Source organism: Coregonus clupeaformis, chromosome 21 (genome assembly GCF_020615455.1).
Source record: "Coregonus clupeaformis isolate EN_2021a chromosome 21, ASM2061545v1, whole genome shotgun sequence".
Classification (NCBI taxonomy): Eukaryota; Metazoa; Chordata; class Actinopteri; order Salmoniformes; family Salmonidae; genus Coregonus; species Coregonus clupeaformis.
In genome coordinates this window covers 54,226,490-54,245,594 of record NC_059212.1, presented here as the reverse complement: position 1 = coordinate 54,245,594, position 19,105 = coordinate 54,226,490, and the positions used below count along the sequence as shown (strand labels likewise).

The 19,105-nt window shown below is 41.6% G+C and overlaps 1 protein-coding gene across 2 annotated transcripts in view; it reads right to left on the bottom strand.

Moving 5' to 3' along the window:
* LOC121535434 (SLAM family member 5-like) overlaps nt 1–14,339 on the bottom strand; it is a 60,523-nt gene extending 46,184 nt beyond the window's left edge. For both annotated transcript variants that reach the window (XM_045205981.1, XM_041842494.2), the window contains exon 1: nt 14,253–14,339. In XM_045205981.1, coding sequence (XP_045061916.1) covers nt 14,253–14,310 — 58 coding nt within the window. In that variant the 5' untranslated portion in view covers nt 14,311–14,339. The remainder of the gene's footprint in view (nt 1–14,252) is intronic.
* Nucleotides 14,340–19,105: the final 4,766 nt, after the last annotated feature.

Sequence of the window (19,105 nt, the reverse complement as noted above, 5' to 3'; positions counted from 1 at the left end):
GGCCCATGCATGTAGCTTGAGCAGTACCAGCTATCTCTGTTTTAATAAACTGCCTTTTGCTTAAAGCAAATTCCTCTCTGTCTAGCGTCGTTGGTTTTGTACTTCCTCTCCAAAAATGTGTTCACCAACAAATTGGTAGCAGAGGATGGTTTCTAATTCGATCTAAAGAGTTGGTGCGAGAGGAAAAGGCAAATCATCGATCTAAAAACAGACGGAAGAGTGACCTGTAATCCAGGAGACATCAACTATTCATCTTACCTCAGGAACCTGATCAGAGAGCTCTCCAAAAAAAAAGGTATGCAGAGCCTGTTAAAACGAAATCTTGCATATTGTATTATAGACCAATACCAAATTTTGATCAGAAGTACTGAGTGTGAGTATGAATACTTATTAAAATAATTTTCCATCCTAAATGATTTAAGGCATAAGTGAGATATCTGGTACTGTGATTTAGTTATAAGTTTTCACAATTTAAAATGTCCTATTTTTTGGATAGGTTGTGTGGAAGTGTGTAGTCACATGTATAAGTTTTCACAATTTAAAAGGTCCTATTTTTTGGATAGGCTGTGTGGAAGTGTGTAGTCACATGTATAAGTTTTCACAATTTAAAAGGTCCTATTTTTTGGATAGGTTGTGTGGAAGTGTGTAGTCACATGTATAAGTTTTCACAATTTAAAAGGTCCTATTTTTTGGATAGGTTGTGTGGAAGTGTGTAGTCACATGTATAAGTTTTCACAATTTAAAAGGTCCTATTTTTTGGATAGGTTGTGTGGAAGTGTGTAGTCACATGTATAAGTTTTCACAATTTAAAAGGTCCTATTTTTAGATAGGTTGTGTGGGGTTTACACATTTAAAAGGTCCTATTTTTAGATAGGTTGTGTGGGGGATGTGTTTTTGACGTATGAGTGGATAAGATTTGACCCATCATTAGGTGGGGGAGAATCACCGAAATTGACCAGAGGTATTAAATTCCCGGGGATGCCAGTTATCTCTGTGATTTCACATTTAAAACGTTCCATATAAATGGTTGTGTGAAAGGTACAATTAAGCTGAGATTAAGTCTTTCCTAGTGATCGAGTTGTCTAAACTAAAAATCCTTTGATAGGGATCCAGTTGCTTCTGTGACTTCACATAATGAAGGTGCCTTTTAAGGTTGTGTGAAGGGTGCAGTCGAACTGAGACTATGTTTTAGGGACGCTCTGGTAACCTAAATTTTTTAAGGTATTGTATTCTAATTGGCAGTTTTGTTTTTGCTGTGTTTATATTTTAACGTGTCTATGTTTATATTTTAACGTGTCTGTGTTATATCTTAAACGTGTAATGGATGATGGGAAGTTATAGTGAGACTTACGAAACTGAATACCAATCTGTGGAATTGAGTGAATTTGACCTAGGCTTTCAGGAACCAGGGACTGGGGAAACTGATATTGGATCTGTGCATATTCTTTAACAAGAGCTGAGACAATTAAAGCGTGTTGTGTGCTGTGGAGGAATAACTGCATTGGTATATGTGACTGGAATTCTGATTTTTATGATAATGATTGCATTACAAATTATATAAATTAACTCTTTATATACGAGGGTGTCGTACATGAGATAAGTTTGTATTGATACCGATAATACATCCTTGGAAAATAAAACACCAGGGACGGGATAAGTGTATAAAGATAGAGAAAGCAAGATGGCAGGGCCAAACATAACTAAACCCAAATTTAATGAATGCCTAGAACAACGAATGACAGAGAGAGCAGAGGGAGAGTTGAGAGTAGGGACATGGGAAATAGAGGAGAGTAGGAGGGTGCAACCTAAAAAATCTGACACAATGTGTGTGAAAGGGTCTCCTACAGTCGCCCAGACACCAGCACCACTCCTGGCCCCACCTCACTATACAGCCTAAAAGGCACCATGACTTTGGCCCACAACCACAACCATGGCCTCAGCGGCACTCCACCGGGTCCTCCTAGAAGAGGGAACTACCTGTGCTACCATTGTGGAAGAACTGGACATTTCAAGCGTGATTGTTGGGATCTGCAGAAATCTAACCATCAACCCCCAGGGAGGGAAGAGGCAGAGGTACACCACAATGGAGAGGTAGAGGAAGGGAGGACCCCCACAACAACCATAAACCCACCTGTCTGAACACCAGGTGCCCGAAGGCGTGATCCTCATCCAATACTACTACCACCGACATCACAGACTGAACTCAACCAAGGCGATATAGCACAGTTACAGAGCTCAGCAGGACCCTATGAACACTCAGTCTGGGCCCAGGAGGGGGCGGCAGAGGACAGGACGAACTCTGGAGGTGCCATGATGGAAGACTATTTGAACCAGCTAGACTCTGCCCAGAACTGTTGAGTGAAGCTCACGGGCCCACACATGAGGGGAAGTTTAAGACCCTCCAAAAAGGTTTCACACATCTGGTGGCACCCTCACATGACAGAAACTGTAGACAGGTTTTCAAAATGGGTAGAGGCAATTCCTACAGAAAACTACAGAAATAGAGGATGATAGGTCAGTCATTAAGTGGCTACAAACTAAATTAATACCCAGATACGGTATACCAAGGCAGATAAGATCTGACAACCACACATTTTAGCAAAAAAAACACCTGAAAAAGGTGGAGGAAAGATTCGGAATCATGCACGGATTCGGTTCAGTTTATCATCCTCGGTCCCAGGGACTCGTGGAAAGCGCCAACCTAGCCAAGGGAGGGAGGTCATATGCCCGCCCTTGATGTACAACAGATAGAAATGACTGATTATGTGATGAAATTGACGGAGCTTTCTGCAGCACTCTCTTCTCAGGTGCGGAAGGTCCAGGAGAGGAGCTGACAGGAAGTACGCTGCCACTGAAGGTAAAAGTGGGAGACTGGGTGAGGGTAAAAGTCCACAAGAGAAAGTGGCTGGAACCCAGGTGGACTGGACCGTACGAAGTGAAGGAGGTTACTTCACATTCAGTCCAGGTCAGAGGTAAATTAGGCGCACCCTGGCACCATCTAACTCATTGCACACCAGCCCCCACTCCTTCTAGAACACTGACAGAAGTCAGAGCTGATTTGAGCAGCCAAAACCAAAATTTGACACCAAAATGAAGATGAAATAGAATTTGAACAACAGCTTTGATGTATTTAATCGTGCACTAGAGGGGGACTAACATTGTTTAATTAACTGGCCATATAATTAGTATGCTAGTTTTGTTTTCTTTCCTGCATTATTGTTTTTCTTTTAAGACTGATTCAACTATGCTTAATGCCAACATAATTAATGGATCACGTCTAGAAGACGTGAAGAGGGGATTTGTCGTAGTAAATATAAAATGTTATAGATTGATCTGAGTAAAAGGTTGTGCAAAAGGTTGTGCAAGACAAATTGTGTCAGGAGCTTGTTTTCAATAAATGCTGTTCCTATGCAAGAACAATGGACAGAGGACCATATCTTGTCACCAGGTGGCCAAGGACAACACCCACGCCACAGGCCACAATCACTTGCTGCTCCCCACGAGTTTCCCTTGAGACACACACACACACACACACACACACATCTCACTGTGGACGCACACACATTCTCAACTCCCCTTCTACTGGTCGGGTGCCAAGGGCAGAGGACTCTGCCGTGCACCAATGGGGCATCTGCTCTGGACAGAGCAGACCCGCCTCCTACGCCTCGGGAACCAATCAAGGGACTAGAAGAAGGACCCCTTCCTTTATGTTACATTGTATAAAGTAATGCTGTAAACTCTTTTTAATCATCCTTCTCAACTGTCTCCATAAGAGGCAATTGATTGGGTCCATGCAATGGGCCCATGCATGTAGCTTGAGCAGTACCAGCTATCTCTGTTTTAATAAACTGCCTTTTGCTTAAAGCAAATTCCTCTCTGTCTAGCGTCGTTGGTTTTGTACTTCCTCTCCAAAAAATGTGTTCACCAACAGAAGTCGTGTTGACCTCTTTTGTTCCTGATACCAGATTTGAATTGACGCGACTTTGACAGTAATTAGTGACCTTAATTTATCAATCAAGTACAAGGGAGGAGTGAAAACCTGCAAACACTCAGTCCTCCGTGGAATGAGTTTGACACGTGGTGTAGGGTCTTTGACTTTCACGCCAGCATGTGGATTTTAGTTAAAACACTCAATTGTGATTTTCAACATTCATTAGTTAAAACAAGGAGACAGTGTTGCCAACTTAGCGACTTTGTCGCTATATTTAGCGGGTTCAGACCCCTCTAGCGACACATTTTCAAAAAAGCGACTAGCGACAAATCTAGCTACTTTTTCTGGTGTTATTGGAGACTTTTGGAGACTGACGTGAAAGTGCGTATTGTTCTTACTCTTCTCAACGAGCAGCGGGTGCTTTGTTACCCCCGTCCCAACGCACTCACAGCCGGCCCAGTCCTCGTGTAGCAGTCCCTCCCAGCTGCAGTCAGAGCAGGAGATGTTCACCCCTCCGCGTCCAGACTGCAAATGAATCGCGCATGCGGAAAGCCGCTGCTGGCTGATCCCGCCCTGACTTACATTCAGGGCAGGATGTAAATGTAGGGTGTTTTTTACTCCCTTTTTGTCTCTCCCACTACGTTATTCCTCTCTACTACAGTGTCCATCACAATTACATGCACATGGCCAATTACGCAAATTAGTTGATGACGTCATTCAACGACTTCTAGCGACTTTTAAGACAGCCAATAGCTACTTTCCTTACTGAGGAGTTGGCAACACTGCAAGGAGATAGATGCAACATTCAGGAAAGCACGCCTTCCACCTTGAGCCAGGTGCTGAAAATCAGCAGCCTGGTGACTGATGATCAGAATGGAATATGTGAAGGAATAGGACAGGGCTGACCAACCCTCTTCCTGGAGATCTACCATCCTGTGGGTTTTCAGTCCAACCCTAATTTAACACACCTGATTCTACTTATTAGCTGCTCAACAAGACCTTAACTAGCTGAATCAGATTAGGGTTGGACTGAAAACCTATAGGACAGTAGATCTCCAGGAAGAGGGTTGGGCAGCCCTGGACTAGGTCTACTGGAAAACCTTCACTACTTCACTGTGCTGTTTGTTGCCACTTGATGCATGATTTTCTCACCCAAAAAGTTAAGTGTAACAGGCTAGAGCCTATTTAGTTTCAAAAAATGTTTTGTATTGGCTGTATTTACCGACGGCCTGTACAGGTCCGGAAAAAATACATGTTATTTTCTCTTCTTTTTAAAAAACTCTGCCTGTAAATTGCTATCTCTGCGACACTGATTGAGTTGCTATGTCTTCTCAATGAGGCTTCCCCGTTCAGAGGAAATACAGAATGTTTCATGCGCTGCAGGAGCTGTATTTACTATGCTCTCTTCCGGGACGATGTGGACCGACCGAAGTTCCGATGCAAAAATTGATTACTGGCGGAGGACTATAGGGAATAAGTGGCTACTCTTAGCAAACAGATTAAGAACTTGCACAACATACACTACCGGTCAAAAGTTTTAGAACACCTACTCATTCAAGGGTTTTTCTTTATTTTGACTATTTTCTAATTTGAAGAATAATAGTGAAGACCTCTAAACTATGAAATAACACATATGGAATCATTTAGTATATTTGAGATTCTTCAAATAGCCACCGTTTGCATTGATGACAGCTTTACACACTCTTGCCATTCTCTCAACCAGCTTCACCTCGAATTATTTTCCAACAGTCTTGAAGGAGTTCCCACATATGCTGAGCACTTGTTGGCTGCTTTTCCTTCACTCTGCGGTCCGACTCATCCCAAAACATCTAAATTTGGTTGAGGTCGGGGGATTGTGGAGGCCAGGTCATCTGATGCAGCACTCCATCACTCTCCTTATTGGTCAAATAGCCCTTACACAGCCTGGAGGTGTGTTGGGTCATTGTCCTGTTGAAAAGCAAATGATAGTCCCACTAAGCCCAAACCAGATGGGATGGCGTATCGTTGCAGAATGCTATGGTAGCCATGTTGGTTAAGTGTGCCTTGAATTCTAAATAAATCACAGACAGTGTCACCAGCAAAGCACCCCCGCACCATAACACCACCTCCTCCATGCTTTACAATGGGAACTACACATGCGGAGATCATGCTTTCACCCACACAGCGTCTCACAAAGACACGGCGGTTGGAACCAAAAATCTCCAATTTGGACTCCAGACCAAAGGACAAATATCCACCGGTCTAATGTCCATTGCTCGTGTTTCTTGGCCCAAGCAAGTCTCTTGTTCTTATTGGTGTCCTTTAGTAGTGGTTTCTTTGCAGCAATTTGACCATGAAGGCCTGATTCACACAGTCTCCTCTGAACAGTTGATGTTGATGTGTCTGTTACTTGAACGCTGTGAAGCATTTATTTGGGCTGCAATTTCCGATGCTGGTAACTCTAATTAACTTATCCTCTGCAGCAGAGGTAACTCTGGGTGTTTCATTCCTGTGGCGGTCCTCATGAGAGCCAGTTTCATCATAGCGCTTGATGGTTTTTGCGACTGCACTTGAAGAAACTTTCAAAGTTCTTGAAATGTTCAGAATTGACTGACCTTCATGTCTTAAAGTAATGATGGACTGTCGTTTCTCTTTGCTTATTTGAGCTGTTCTTGCCATAATATGGACTTGGTCTTTTACCAAATAGGGCTGTCTTCTGTATACCACCCCTACCTTGTCACAACACAACTGATTGGATCAAACGCATTCGGAAGAAAATAAATTCCACAAATTAACTTTTAAGAAGGCACACCTGTTAACTGAAATGCATTCGAGGTGACTACCTCATGACACTGGTTGAGAGAATGCCAAGAGTGTGCAAAGCTGTAATCAAGGCAAAGGGTGGCTATTTTAAGAATCTCAAATATAAAATATATTTTGATTTGTTTAAGACTTTTTTGGTTACTTCATGATTCCATATGTGTTATTTCATAGTTTTGATGTCTTCACTATTATTCTACAATATAGAAAATAGTCAAAATGAAGAAAAACCCTTGAATGAGTAGTTGTTCTAAAACTTTTGACCGGTAGCGTACTGGGGAAAGTACCCCCGCCTACCTTTTCTACACCACAGGCTGGACGCAGTTCCGATGTGTTGAGAGTATCACCGCCATGTCAACATTCCTTGACTGAATGGCCAATGCCTTCCAGGGGACCCTTCTCCGAAGAAGTCTCCACTCCCCTGAGAAATTCAGCAGAACCATCGCTTCTGCTGGATTTAGCGGATTATATTGTCACCAATCCTGCTGCCCAACCATAGAAGAGCGTCACCCGCCGTATGCCAAATGCAGGGAAGTGGCCTGTGGAGAGTGGGGCTTCTTTGGCATTGGGAAGCCTGGCCCAAATCCAGTTGTCGAACAGCTTCGGACACGGATCCTCCACGTTCCTGGGGGGATTCGGCCTCGGATCCGCTGCACTCTCCCTCTCACCGCACCTCAAGGGTGTCTGACGCACCGGCTCCGTCAGCCACAATGGGTTTTGCGGTCGGCTCGAGGCACAAAAACTGCCGGACCTCCTCTGCCATCTCACCAGCCGTTATCGTCGGCAGCTTTATGGTGAGTACAAGACATCACTAGGCTGCTTCCTACCGTTCTACGCCAGAACACGGGGGCTGTTGCTGTCGTAGTCCATGTGGGATCTAATGACATTAGGTTCGCTGGCTTGGAATGGCTGAAATGGGATTTTAAAGAACTGATTGGAACTCTGAAAGACTCCAACAAGCGTTCAATTATTTCAGACCCAGTGCCATCACTGAGTAGGTGCAGCGAAAGATTCAGTAGGTTCCTGGCACTATACGACTGGCTACGAGTGTACTGTAGCTCTGTTGGAGTTACTTTTGTGGATAACTTTGACACCTTTTGGAAAACAGAAGATGCTCTTCAGAGAGGATGGGGTCCATCCAATTCATCTTGGTGCCTGAACCCTGTCCTTGCATTTCAAGGCTGCGCTGAGACATTGATTTATCAAAACCCCAAGTCCCGCTCAGGTAATCTCAACCATAAATTATCAGCTTTATCATCAAACTGCAGGTAACCAGTATTGACTCTCTGTTTTAACCCACATCCTCGCTCAAGGCATAGGCCCAACGGTACAGATCTAGACCATATTGTATCTATACCAATTCAAGTTACACCTGTGGTTACCAACTGAGCATAGTATGCTTGTATTAGAGTCTCCGTCTGATCTGAAATCCTGCAGCTGTGGCATTGGACTGATTCATGTAAATGTAAATGCCAGAAGTTTGATCTCGAAAATTGACTTCATTATAACTCAGGCCTCTTAATCCAACATGGACATTCTGGTAATATCTGAAACTTTGTTAAATCATTCTGTGCCGGATACTGATGTGTCTCTGGCTGGTTATAACATTTTTAGATCTGGTGGAGGTGTCGCCATATTTACAAAGGATAACTTAAATGTTTCTGTATCTCTCACTACCTCTGTCCCTAAGCAATTTGAATGTCTTGTCCTAAACGTGGAACTAATAATGTCTAACTTAGTCTAGTGGGAATGTATTGCCCTCCCTCTGCCTCAAACTGTGCTCTTAGATAGCAAGTCAGAAAATCAGCTAACTGTACTAAATCTGAAAAATACATTTTGGGTGATCTTAAATAGCATTGGTTGATGCCAGCTTCTGATAGGCTGAAAGATATCTGCATTGAGATAAAGCTAAATTTGCTGATAACTGAACCAACCTGCCCCAACTTTAAACACCCTGAAAAATCAACTCTTTTAGATGTTATTTTGACAAAACGCCCCTCATAAGTATTTGAAACTTTAGATTTTAAATAGCTCATCAACCACATGACTTAGCAACTTCATTTCAACCTAGTTTATTCCTTACATACAGTTTAAGTCGGAAGTTTACATACACTTAGGTTGGAGTCATTAAAACTTGTTTTTCAATCACTCCACAAATATCTTGTTAACAAACTATAGTTTTGGCAAGTCGGTTAGGACATCTACTTTGTGCATGACACAAGTAATTTTTCCAACAATTGTTTACAGACAGATTATTTAACTTATAATTCACTGTACACAATTCCAGTGGGTCAGAAGTTTACATACATTAAGTTGACTGTGCCTTTTTAAACAGCTTGGAAAATTCCAGAAAAGTATGTCATGGCTTTAGAAGCTTCTGATAGGCTAATTGACATAATTTGAGTCAATTGGAGGTGTACCTGTGGATGTAGTTCAAGGCCTACCTTCAAACTCAGTACCTCTTTGCTTGACATCAAGGGAAAATCAAAAGAAATCAGCCAAGACCTCAGAAAAAGTGTAGACCTCCACAACTCTGGTTCATCCTTGGGAGCAATTTCCAAATGCCTGAAGGTACCATGTTCATCTGTACAAACAATAGTACACAAGTATAAACACCATGGGACCATGCAGCCGTCATACCGCTTAGGACGCGTTCTGTCTCCTAGAGATGAACGTACTTTGGTGCGAAAAGTGCAAATCAATCCCAGAACAACAGCAAAGGACCTTATGAAGATGCTGGAGGAACAGGTACAAAAGTATCTATATCCACAGTAAAACGAGTCCTATATCGACATAACCTGAATGGCCGCTCAGCAAGGAAGAAGCCACTGCTCCAAAATCGCCATAAAAAAGCCAGGCTACGGTTTGCAACTACACATGGGGACAAAGATCGTACTTTTTGGAGAAATGTCCTCTGGTCTGATGAAACAAAAATAGAACTGTTTGGCCATAATGACCATCGTTATGTTTGGAGGAATAAGGGGGATGCTTGCAAGCGAAGAACACCAAGCTTAAATAAATCAATAATTCTCTCTACTATTATTCTGACATTTCACATTCTTAAAATAAAGTGGTGATCCTAACTGACCTAAAACAGGGAATTTTTACTAGGATTAAATGTCAGGAATTGTGAAAAACTGAGTTTAAATATATTTGGCTAAGATGTATTAAGGTGTACTTCCGACTTCAACTGTAGTTATATAAAAATAATTCCACTTTTTATATACAGAACCAGTCAAAAGATTGGACACACCTACTCATTCAAAGGGTTTTTCTCTATTTTGACTATTTTTTACATTGTAGAATAATAGTGAAGACCTCAAAACTATGAAATCACACATATGGAATCATGTAGTAACCAAAAAAAGTGTTAAACAAATCAAAATATACTTGAGATTATTCAAATAGCCACCTTTGCCTTGATGACAGCTTTGCACACTCTTGGCACTTCACCTGTGTTCCCACCTGGTTTTCCTTCACTCTGCCGTCCGACTCATCCCAAACCATAAATAAAGAAAAACCCTTGAATGAGTAGGTGTTCTAAAACTTTTGGACAGGTAGTGTATATACAAAAGCACTTAAAATTCAATAGCTCCTTGATCACATGACCTAGACACCTCAAACCAACTTTCAAATGTTCAGAGGGTAGGGACATACAGTGAGGGAAAAACGTATTTGATCCCCTGCTGATTTTGTACTTTGCCTACTGACAAAGAAATGATCAGTCTATAATTTTAATGGTAGGTTTATTTGAACAGCGAGAGACAGAATAACAACAACAAAATCCAGAAAAACGCATGTCAAAAATGTTATAAATTTATGTGCATTTTAATGAGGGAAATAAGTATTTGACCCCCTCTCAATCAGAAAGATTTCTGGCTCCCAGGTGTCTTTTATACAGGTAACGAGCTGAGATTAGGAGCACACTCTTAAAGGGAGTGCTCCTAATCTCAGTTTGTTACCTGTATAAAAGACACCTGTCCACAGAAGCAATCAATCAATCAGATTCCAAACTCTCCACCATGGCCAAGACCAAAGAGCTCTCCAAGGATGTCAGGGACAAGATTGTAGACCTACACAAGGCTGGAATGGGCTACAAGACCATCGCCAAGCAGCTTGGTGAGAAGATGACAACAGTTGGTGCGATTATTCGCAAATGGAAGAAACACAAAATAACTGTCAATCTCCCTCGGCCTGGGGCTCCATGCAAGATCTCACCTCATGGAGTTGCAATGATCATGAGAATGGTGAGGAATCAGCCCAGAACTACACAGGAGGATCTTGTCAATGATCTCAAGGCAGCTGGGACCATAGTCACCAAGGAAACAATTAGTAACACACTACGCCGTGAAGGACTGAAATCCTGCAGCGCCCGCAAGGTCCCCCTGCTCAAGAAAGCACATACACATGCCCGTCCGAAGTTTGCCAATGAACATCTGAATGATTCAGAGGAGAACTGGGTGAAAGTGTTGTGGTCAGATGAGACCAAAATCGAGCTCATTGGCATCAATTCAACTCGCCGTGTTTGGAGGAGGAGGAATGCTGCCTATGACCCCAAGAACACCATCCCCACCATCAAACATGGAGGTGGAAACATTATGCTTTGGGGGTGTTTTTCTGCTAAGGGGACAGGACAACATCACCGCATCAAAGGGACGATGGACGGAGCCATGTACCGTCAAATCTTGGGTGAGAACCTCCTTCCCTCAGCCAGGGTATTGAAAATGGTTTGTGGATGGGTATTCCAGCATGACAATGACCCAAAACACACGGCCAAGGCAACAAAGGAGTGGCTCAAGAAGAAGCAAATGAAGGTCCTGGAGTGGCCTAGCCAGTCTCCAGACCTTAATCCCATAGAAAATCTGTGGAGGGAGCTGAAGGTTCGAGTTGCCAAACGTCAGCCTCGAAACCTTAATGACTTGGAGAAGATCTGCAAAGAGGACTGGGACAAAATCTCTCCTGAGATGTGTGCAAACCTGGTGGCCAACTACAAGAAACGTCTGACCTCTGTGATTGCCAACAAGGGTTTTGCCACCAAGTACTAAGTCATGTTTTGCAGAGGGGTCAAATACTTATTTCCTTCATTAAAATGCAAATAAATGTATAACATTTTTGACATGCGTTTTTCTGTATTTTGTTGTTGTTATTCTGTCTCTCACTGTTCAAATAAACCTACCATTAAAATTATAGACTGATAATTTCTTTGTCAGTGGGCAAACGTACAAAATCAGCAGGGGATCAAATACTTTTTTCCCTCACTGTACAAACCCTTTGGTTTTCCCATAAAGCACAACATTAGACTGTGTGAATCAGGACTTCACGGTCCAATTGCTGCAAAGATACCACTACTAAAAGGACACCATTAACAAGAAGAGACCTGCTTGGGCCAAGAAACACGAGCAATGGACATTAGACCGGTGGAAATTTGTCCTTTGGTCTGGAGTCCAAATTGGAGATATTTGGTTCCAACCGACGTGGCTTTGTGAGACACGGTGTGGTTGAACGGATGATCTGCAGAAAATGCTGTGGGCTAAAGATGGCATTGTAATACATTAGAAGATAATTGTCAAACCGATCCGAAACACTGCTCACAACCTTCACCTCCTAAATGGTGTCGCTGGTGTATTTTGTTAGAATTTTGGAACATATTGCGCAATAGGATATAAGGTTTTTTACGAGGCGCGACACAACCCGTGTGCGACACAACACACAGCCTATATATTTTATGCGCTCGAGAAATTTTGCAAACGTTCACCCACCTTTTTAGATAAGAAAATATCTGCCGACCATTCTGTCATCCATCTAAATCAAACAATTCCATGTGTTTTGCCTTTGTCTTTATAAACGTTCACACAGCCTATCCCATGACATGGGGTAATCCAAAGAGCAACAATGTAGCTGTTGATTATCAGTGATCATCATTAATCATGTAGCCTATGCTATATACAGCATAATCACGACTTTCAAGGAGTAGGGTATTTGATGCAAACATAAGAATACTTTTCAATTTTCAAAAAATTCCATCACATTCTTTTGCTCACTCGAAGAAGGCAATTTGGCCCTGGCTTGCAAGGCTATGGTCGCTGTCAGCTGTACATCCCTTGTTGCATGGTGTGATGAGATCATTACGGCAAAATATAGCCTACTAAAATGAGGGCCACTTGACCAGTGGAAGCAAACTAGCCCCATAACATCAAAGATCCACCACCATACAGTATTTTACCGTAGGCATGAGGTACATTTCTGCATATACTTCTGTTTTTCCACACCAAACCCACCACTGGTGTGTGTGGCCAAAGAGCTCTATTTCCATGTCATCTGACCATAGCACCAGTTCCAATCCAAGTGCCAATGACGTTTCTCAAACTCCAGGCGGTGCTTTGGTCAGAAGACATGAAAATAGAGGTCTTTGGCCACACACACCAGTGGTGGGTTTGGCGTAATTTAAAAAAAAAAAATATGTGTTTATGTATGGAGGATTGGTCTGAGATCCCTCCCAATGTGTTCTACAATCTCATACAACATTTTAGAAAAAGGCTCAGTATCATTATCCTCACAAGGGGAGGGTGCTGGACTATTGAAAACAGGGGTGCCAATAATTCTGACCCTATCTTTTTTATTATTATTGTTAAACAAAATCTCTTTCTCTGAGCAGTTGTATTAGTATAGAATGATATACATTTCCAAAAAAAATTCAGCATACAATATAGCTGAGGTATTTGTTATTTATTGTATAGAGTCCTTTTGGCTCATTTTTATCAAGGATCCAATAATTATGGGCCCTGCTGTAGCTATAAGTTGGGTGCTCAGAGTGGCTGTCTTTTCTGGCCACTTTTCATTGTGGTTCAACTGTGACAGACATATCTGTAAATGAGTTGCGCTATGCATAGCGGTCTGTGCTGTGACTGTCTATCTAGTTGAAGTTCCTATGCTTCAAAGGTTTGGCGCTGCTTCCTGTTACTGACTTTCCTGTAGCCTAACTGACACATTTATCTCACAGTATAATAAAAATGGTTTGATTACTCAATTGTTTGTGTTATTTCAGGCTTGGTAAATAAACATGTTTAGCTTCATAATGTTTAAAATGACAGTATCATCAAAAACTGTTGCCCTAAATTTGATAACACCCTATAACGAAAGTCTTCATGAATTACTTGAATGGTGTAAAATTCACAACATCACAACAGTGACTTAAACCTTCAGTATTTCATTAGATCATATGACTTCTTCCCTCTGTCATCCCTGGGTGCGTCCCAATAATCTCTCCTTCCTCCTGAAGTGTGCACTCGTTCACTATTTCCATATCAATGTAAAACGCATTGGATTTGTGTTGGCATAGACTAAAGGGAGTTTTTCACCAGCCATTTCCTTTCAAATCCATAAAAGGAAGTGAAAAAGTGCACACCTCAGGAGAAAGGAGAGATTGTGACAGAACCAACATTTCACCCCACCCCAAATGATTATAGGTACACATGTCTAATGAATGCAATCAATATAAAGATGTCTTGAAAAATTGTTTTACCTGCTTGAAGGATAAAAGTCAGTAGAATAGCGATGGTGAAATGTACGAGGGTCCCCATACTTTGACAAATGTCTAAGAAAGAGGAAATAGTTTCAGTGTAATGGGGCATTCCACCAATAGAGTGCCTTTTGTGTTGTGTCATAAAAAAAAATGGGGGGAGGGTGGTCCAAAATACATGAGGGTTGTGGGGGGTTTTGGGCACAGGGGTGGGTAGTGGGTTTCCCCCTGATTTACAGTCACTCTTCTGCTCGTACTTTCCTTGACTTTCTTTTGATATTACCCTAATAAAGTTTAGAAACGCTTATGAAGGTTTGTTATGGTGTGTGTAATGGAACATTTTAAATAGTATGTGTCCACATAACTGAGTATGTGTAACCTTGTGAAACTGTCTCATTTGTAATCTTCTGGTTTGCAGAGTTTAATCTTTGTGAAACAGCTTGCTCAAGTATCTCTGTATTGATAAAAGGGAACTGAGCCTCTCCTGTTGAGTGGGATGTTCCTGGCAGAGAACAAGGTTGGATTGTGACATCCTATCGTTTAACACTGTTGCTGGGAAAAACAGCAGCAGTGAGCATAATCACAGGAGCATCCCACCCAAGGACAGGAACTGTAAAGACACATGCTCATTACCCATTGGGTGAGAATTCAGACTGTCTACACACTGTGCTGTGTAACTGTTATTCTCTCTGAGCTCAGAAATAAAGAATCTTGGTGGCTATTATTAAGCTTTAGCTACTGCAGGCCTATGATATGAAGGCAGTGCACCCCGGCGCTCCAACGGACTCCGACAGTTCAACTTGAGGTGAGGAAGACTGTTTCAGGCCTACCAGAGTTACTCCTATAATCTAACAATATAATGCTTATCTTTATGCTAAATGTTTGGAATGAAAATGTACCCTCCTTCTGTACAGCAGATGCAGTAGCCATCTGACATAAAGAAATGCATGTCGGTGTCGTAGCATGCCACCGGCATATCTCTCTGGGGTTAGGCCTAAGCTTCTCTTCATATATATATATATATATATACACTTCATATGTATATTTTTTTAACTGACAAATAAAGTCAATCATTCAAAACTGTGCAGCGGCAAATTGATGAATTGAAAGAGACCTCTGTTACAAAACACCAAAAAGTTGAATGACATTGGGAGATTGTCAAGCCAAGCCTTTGATACTGGGTAAGTCTACAATGTAGGGAGGGATGTACAGTGGGGAAAAAAAGTATTTAGTCAGCCACCAATTGTGCAAGTTCTCCCACTTAAAAAGATGAGAGAGGCCTGTAATTTTCATCATAGGTACACGTCAACTATGACAGACAAAATGAGAATTTTTTTTTCCAGAAAATCACATTGTAGGATTTTTTATGAATTTATTTGCAAATTATGGTGGAAAATAAGTATTTGGTCACCTACAAACAAGCAAGATTTCTGGCTCTCACAGACCTGTAACTTCTTCTTTAAGAGGCTCCTCTGTCCTCCACTCGTTACCTGTATTAATGGCACCTGTTTGAACTTGTTATCAGTATAAAAGACACCTGTCCACAAACTCAAACAGTCACACTCCAAACTCCACTATGGCCAAGACCAAAGAGCTGTCAAAGGACACCAGAAACAAAATTGTAGACCTGCACCAGGCTGGGAAGACTGAATCTGCAATAGGTAAGCAGCTTGGTTTGAAGAAATCAACTGTGAGAGCAATTATTAGGAAATGGAAGACATACAAGACCACTGATAATCTCCCTCGATCTGGGGCTCCACGCAAGATCTCACCCCGTGGGGTCAAAATGATCACAAGAACGGTGAGCAAAAATCCCAGAACCACACGGGGGGACCTAGTGAATGACCTGCAGAGAGCTGGGACCAAAGTAACAAAGCCTACCATCAGTAACACACTACGCCGCCAGGGACTCAAAATTACAATTACAATCAAATTTACAGGCCTGTCATCTTTTTAAGTGGGAGAACTTGCACAATTGGTGGCTGACTAAATATTTTTTTTCCCCACTGTATGTTCTGTTTGTCCAGATTGACATACCAGTAGTCTGTTTATTGTGGTGTTGAAAACGCAAACCATGATGAAGCGCCCAAAGTCGGTATGCTTTGTTTATTGATTGTGTGGTGCATTGGCACAGAAACCTGTTGGTGGAAAATTCATTGAAAATACTGTATTTTATATAATAAAAAATGTGGCATCAAAATGTGGAAAATCAGATTCCCCCGTAGCTGATCATTGTCTGCAGCCGGCTCTGATCGTAGTGTAATGTACAGTACCATTTGAAAGTTTTGACACACCTACTCATTCAAGGGGTTTTCTTTATTTTTACTATTTTCTACATTGTAGAATAGTAGTGAAGACATCAAAACTATGAAATAACACATATGGAATCATGTAGTAACCAAAAAAGTGTTAAACAAATCAAAATATATTTTACATTTGAGATTCTTCAAATAGCCACCATTTGCCTTGATGACAGTTTTGCACACTCTTGGCATTCTCTCAACCAGCTGAATGAGGTAGTCACCTGGAATGCATTTCAATTAACAGGTGTGCCTTGTATAATGTTAATTTGTGGAATTTCTTTCCTTCTTAATGTGTTTGAGCTAATCAGTTGTGTTGTGACAAGGTAGGGGTGGTATACAGAAGATAGCCCTATTTGGTAAAAGACCAAGTCCATATTATGGCAAAAACAGCTAAAAAAAGCAAAGACGGGATCTGCCCGTCTCACAAACACCGCTCAGTGATCACACAGACTAATGGTTGGTATCTACGGATGCGCGCCAGCGTTACAGTGGGACTCATTGGGTTAAACATCAGAGACAAATGTACATTATTATTTATTTCATGTGATTAGTGATTAATCTTCAGATATGACATTGTCAAAGCAATAAAATAACGAGGGCTTTACCAATGATGGTGAAAACATGGGTTAGAATCTTTCTAGTAGTGGGACATACCAAAATGGAAATTTTCAGAGAAAACAACTAATTTATTTGAATGAAAACACACTATTGGAATTTTTAACATGGTTTAGTTAAAGCATAGGTCTATGTCATCCAACTCTTAAATTGAGTGTTGTATCAAAAGGTACACACATAATGTCACTAGGACATAAAAGGCAACATTCAGTTAAACATTTGGAAGACAACATTCAAGTTTTTCAGTGAAAACCTAGCAGGTTTGGGCTCAATGACAGGAAGAATAATTTAATTCAGTGCAATTCAAATAAATTCTGCTCAGTTTCACTGAATCTGACAGGTCACACTTCCAGATACCAAAGAATATTTCACTTTTCTCTGGAAACAATGCTCATATACTCTTTTAACCTTAGTGCTTACAATAGCCAATTCCACTGAGTGTACAAAACATTAGAAACACCTTCCTAATATTGAGTTGCACCACCCTTTGCCCTTAGAACAGCCTTGAATTGTTGGAGTGTGGACTCTACAAGGTGTAGAAAGCATTCCACAGGGATGCTGGCCCATGTTGACTCCAATGCTTCCCACAGTTGGGTCAAGTTGGCTGAATGTCCTTTGGGTGGTGCACCATTCTTGATACACACGGGAATATGTTAAGCGTGAAAAACCTTGACACAAACCAGTGCGCCTGGCACCTACTACCATACCCCGTTCAAAGGCACTTAAGTATTTTGTCTTACGCATTCACCCTGAGGCCATGTGCTAAACAGAGGGAGTAAGGTAGTGTAGTAAACAACCAAAGATTAAGACTAAAAGTGGTGAAAGTAATGGCCTAGAATAAGGGAAAACTCCAGGTAAAAATACACTTTATCTAGTCCTTGGCCTATATCCTAATCTGACTTTGGTGCAGGTCATGTTGTTCTTCACATTACTGTCTCTGGTAAACACACACTATGTCAAATAATAATAATAATAATAATATGCCATTTAGCAGACGCTTTTATCCAAAGCGACTTACAGTCATGTGTGCATACATTATTTGTCACGTGCACAGGATACAGAAGGCATAAACGGTACAGTGAATTGTTTACTTGCATATTTGCATTGAAGCAATATGAAAAAAGGAAAGTACCCAGTTAAAAAAATGTTATAATTATTAGATGACGCTAATTAGGTTGAGGTCGGGGGATTGTGGAGGCCAGGTCATCTGATGCAGCACTCCATCACTCTCCTTCTTGGTCAAATAGCCCTTACACAGCCTGGAGGTGTGTTGGGTCATTGTCCTGTTGAAAAACAAATGATAGTCCCACTAAGTGCAAACCAGATGTGATGGCGTATCGCTGCAGAATGCTGTGGTAGCCATGCTGGTTAAGTGTGCCTTGAATTCTAAATAAAATCACAGACAGTGTCACCAGCAAAGCACCCCCACACAATCACACCTCCTCCTCCATGCTTCACGGTGGGAACTACACATGTGGAGATCATCCGTTCAGCTACTCTGCGTCTCACAAAGACACGGCGGTTGGAACCAAAAATCTCAAATTTGGACTCATCAGACCAAAGGACAGTTTTCCACCGGTCTAATTTCCATTGCTCGTGTTTCTTGGCCCAAGCAAGTCTCTTCTTCTAACTGGTGTCCTGTAGTAGTGGTTTCTTTGCAGCAATTCGACCATGAAGGCCTGATTCACGCAGTCTCCTCTGAACAATTGATGTTGAGATGTATCTGTTGAGACCTTCATGTCTTAAAGTAATGATGGACTGTCATTTCTCTTTGCTTATTTGAGCTGTTCTTGCCATAATATGGACTTGGTCTTTTACCAATTAGGGCTATCTTCTGTATACCACCCATACCTTGTCACAACACAACTGATTGGCTCAAAAACATTACAAAGGAAAACAAATCCACACGTTAACAAGGCACACCTGTTAATTGAAATG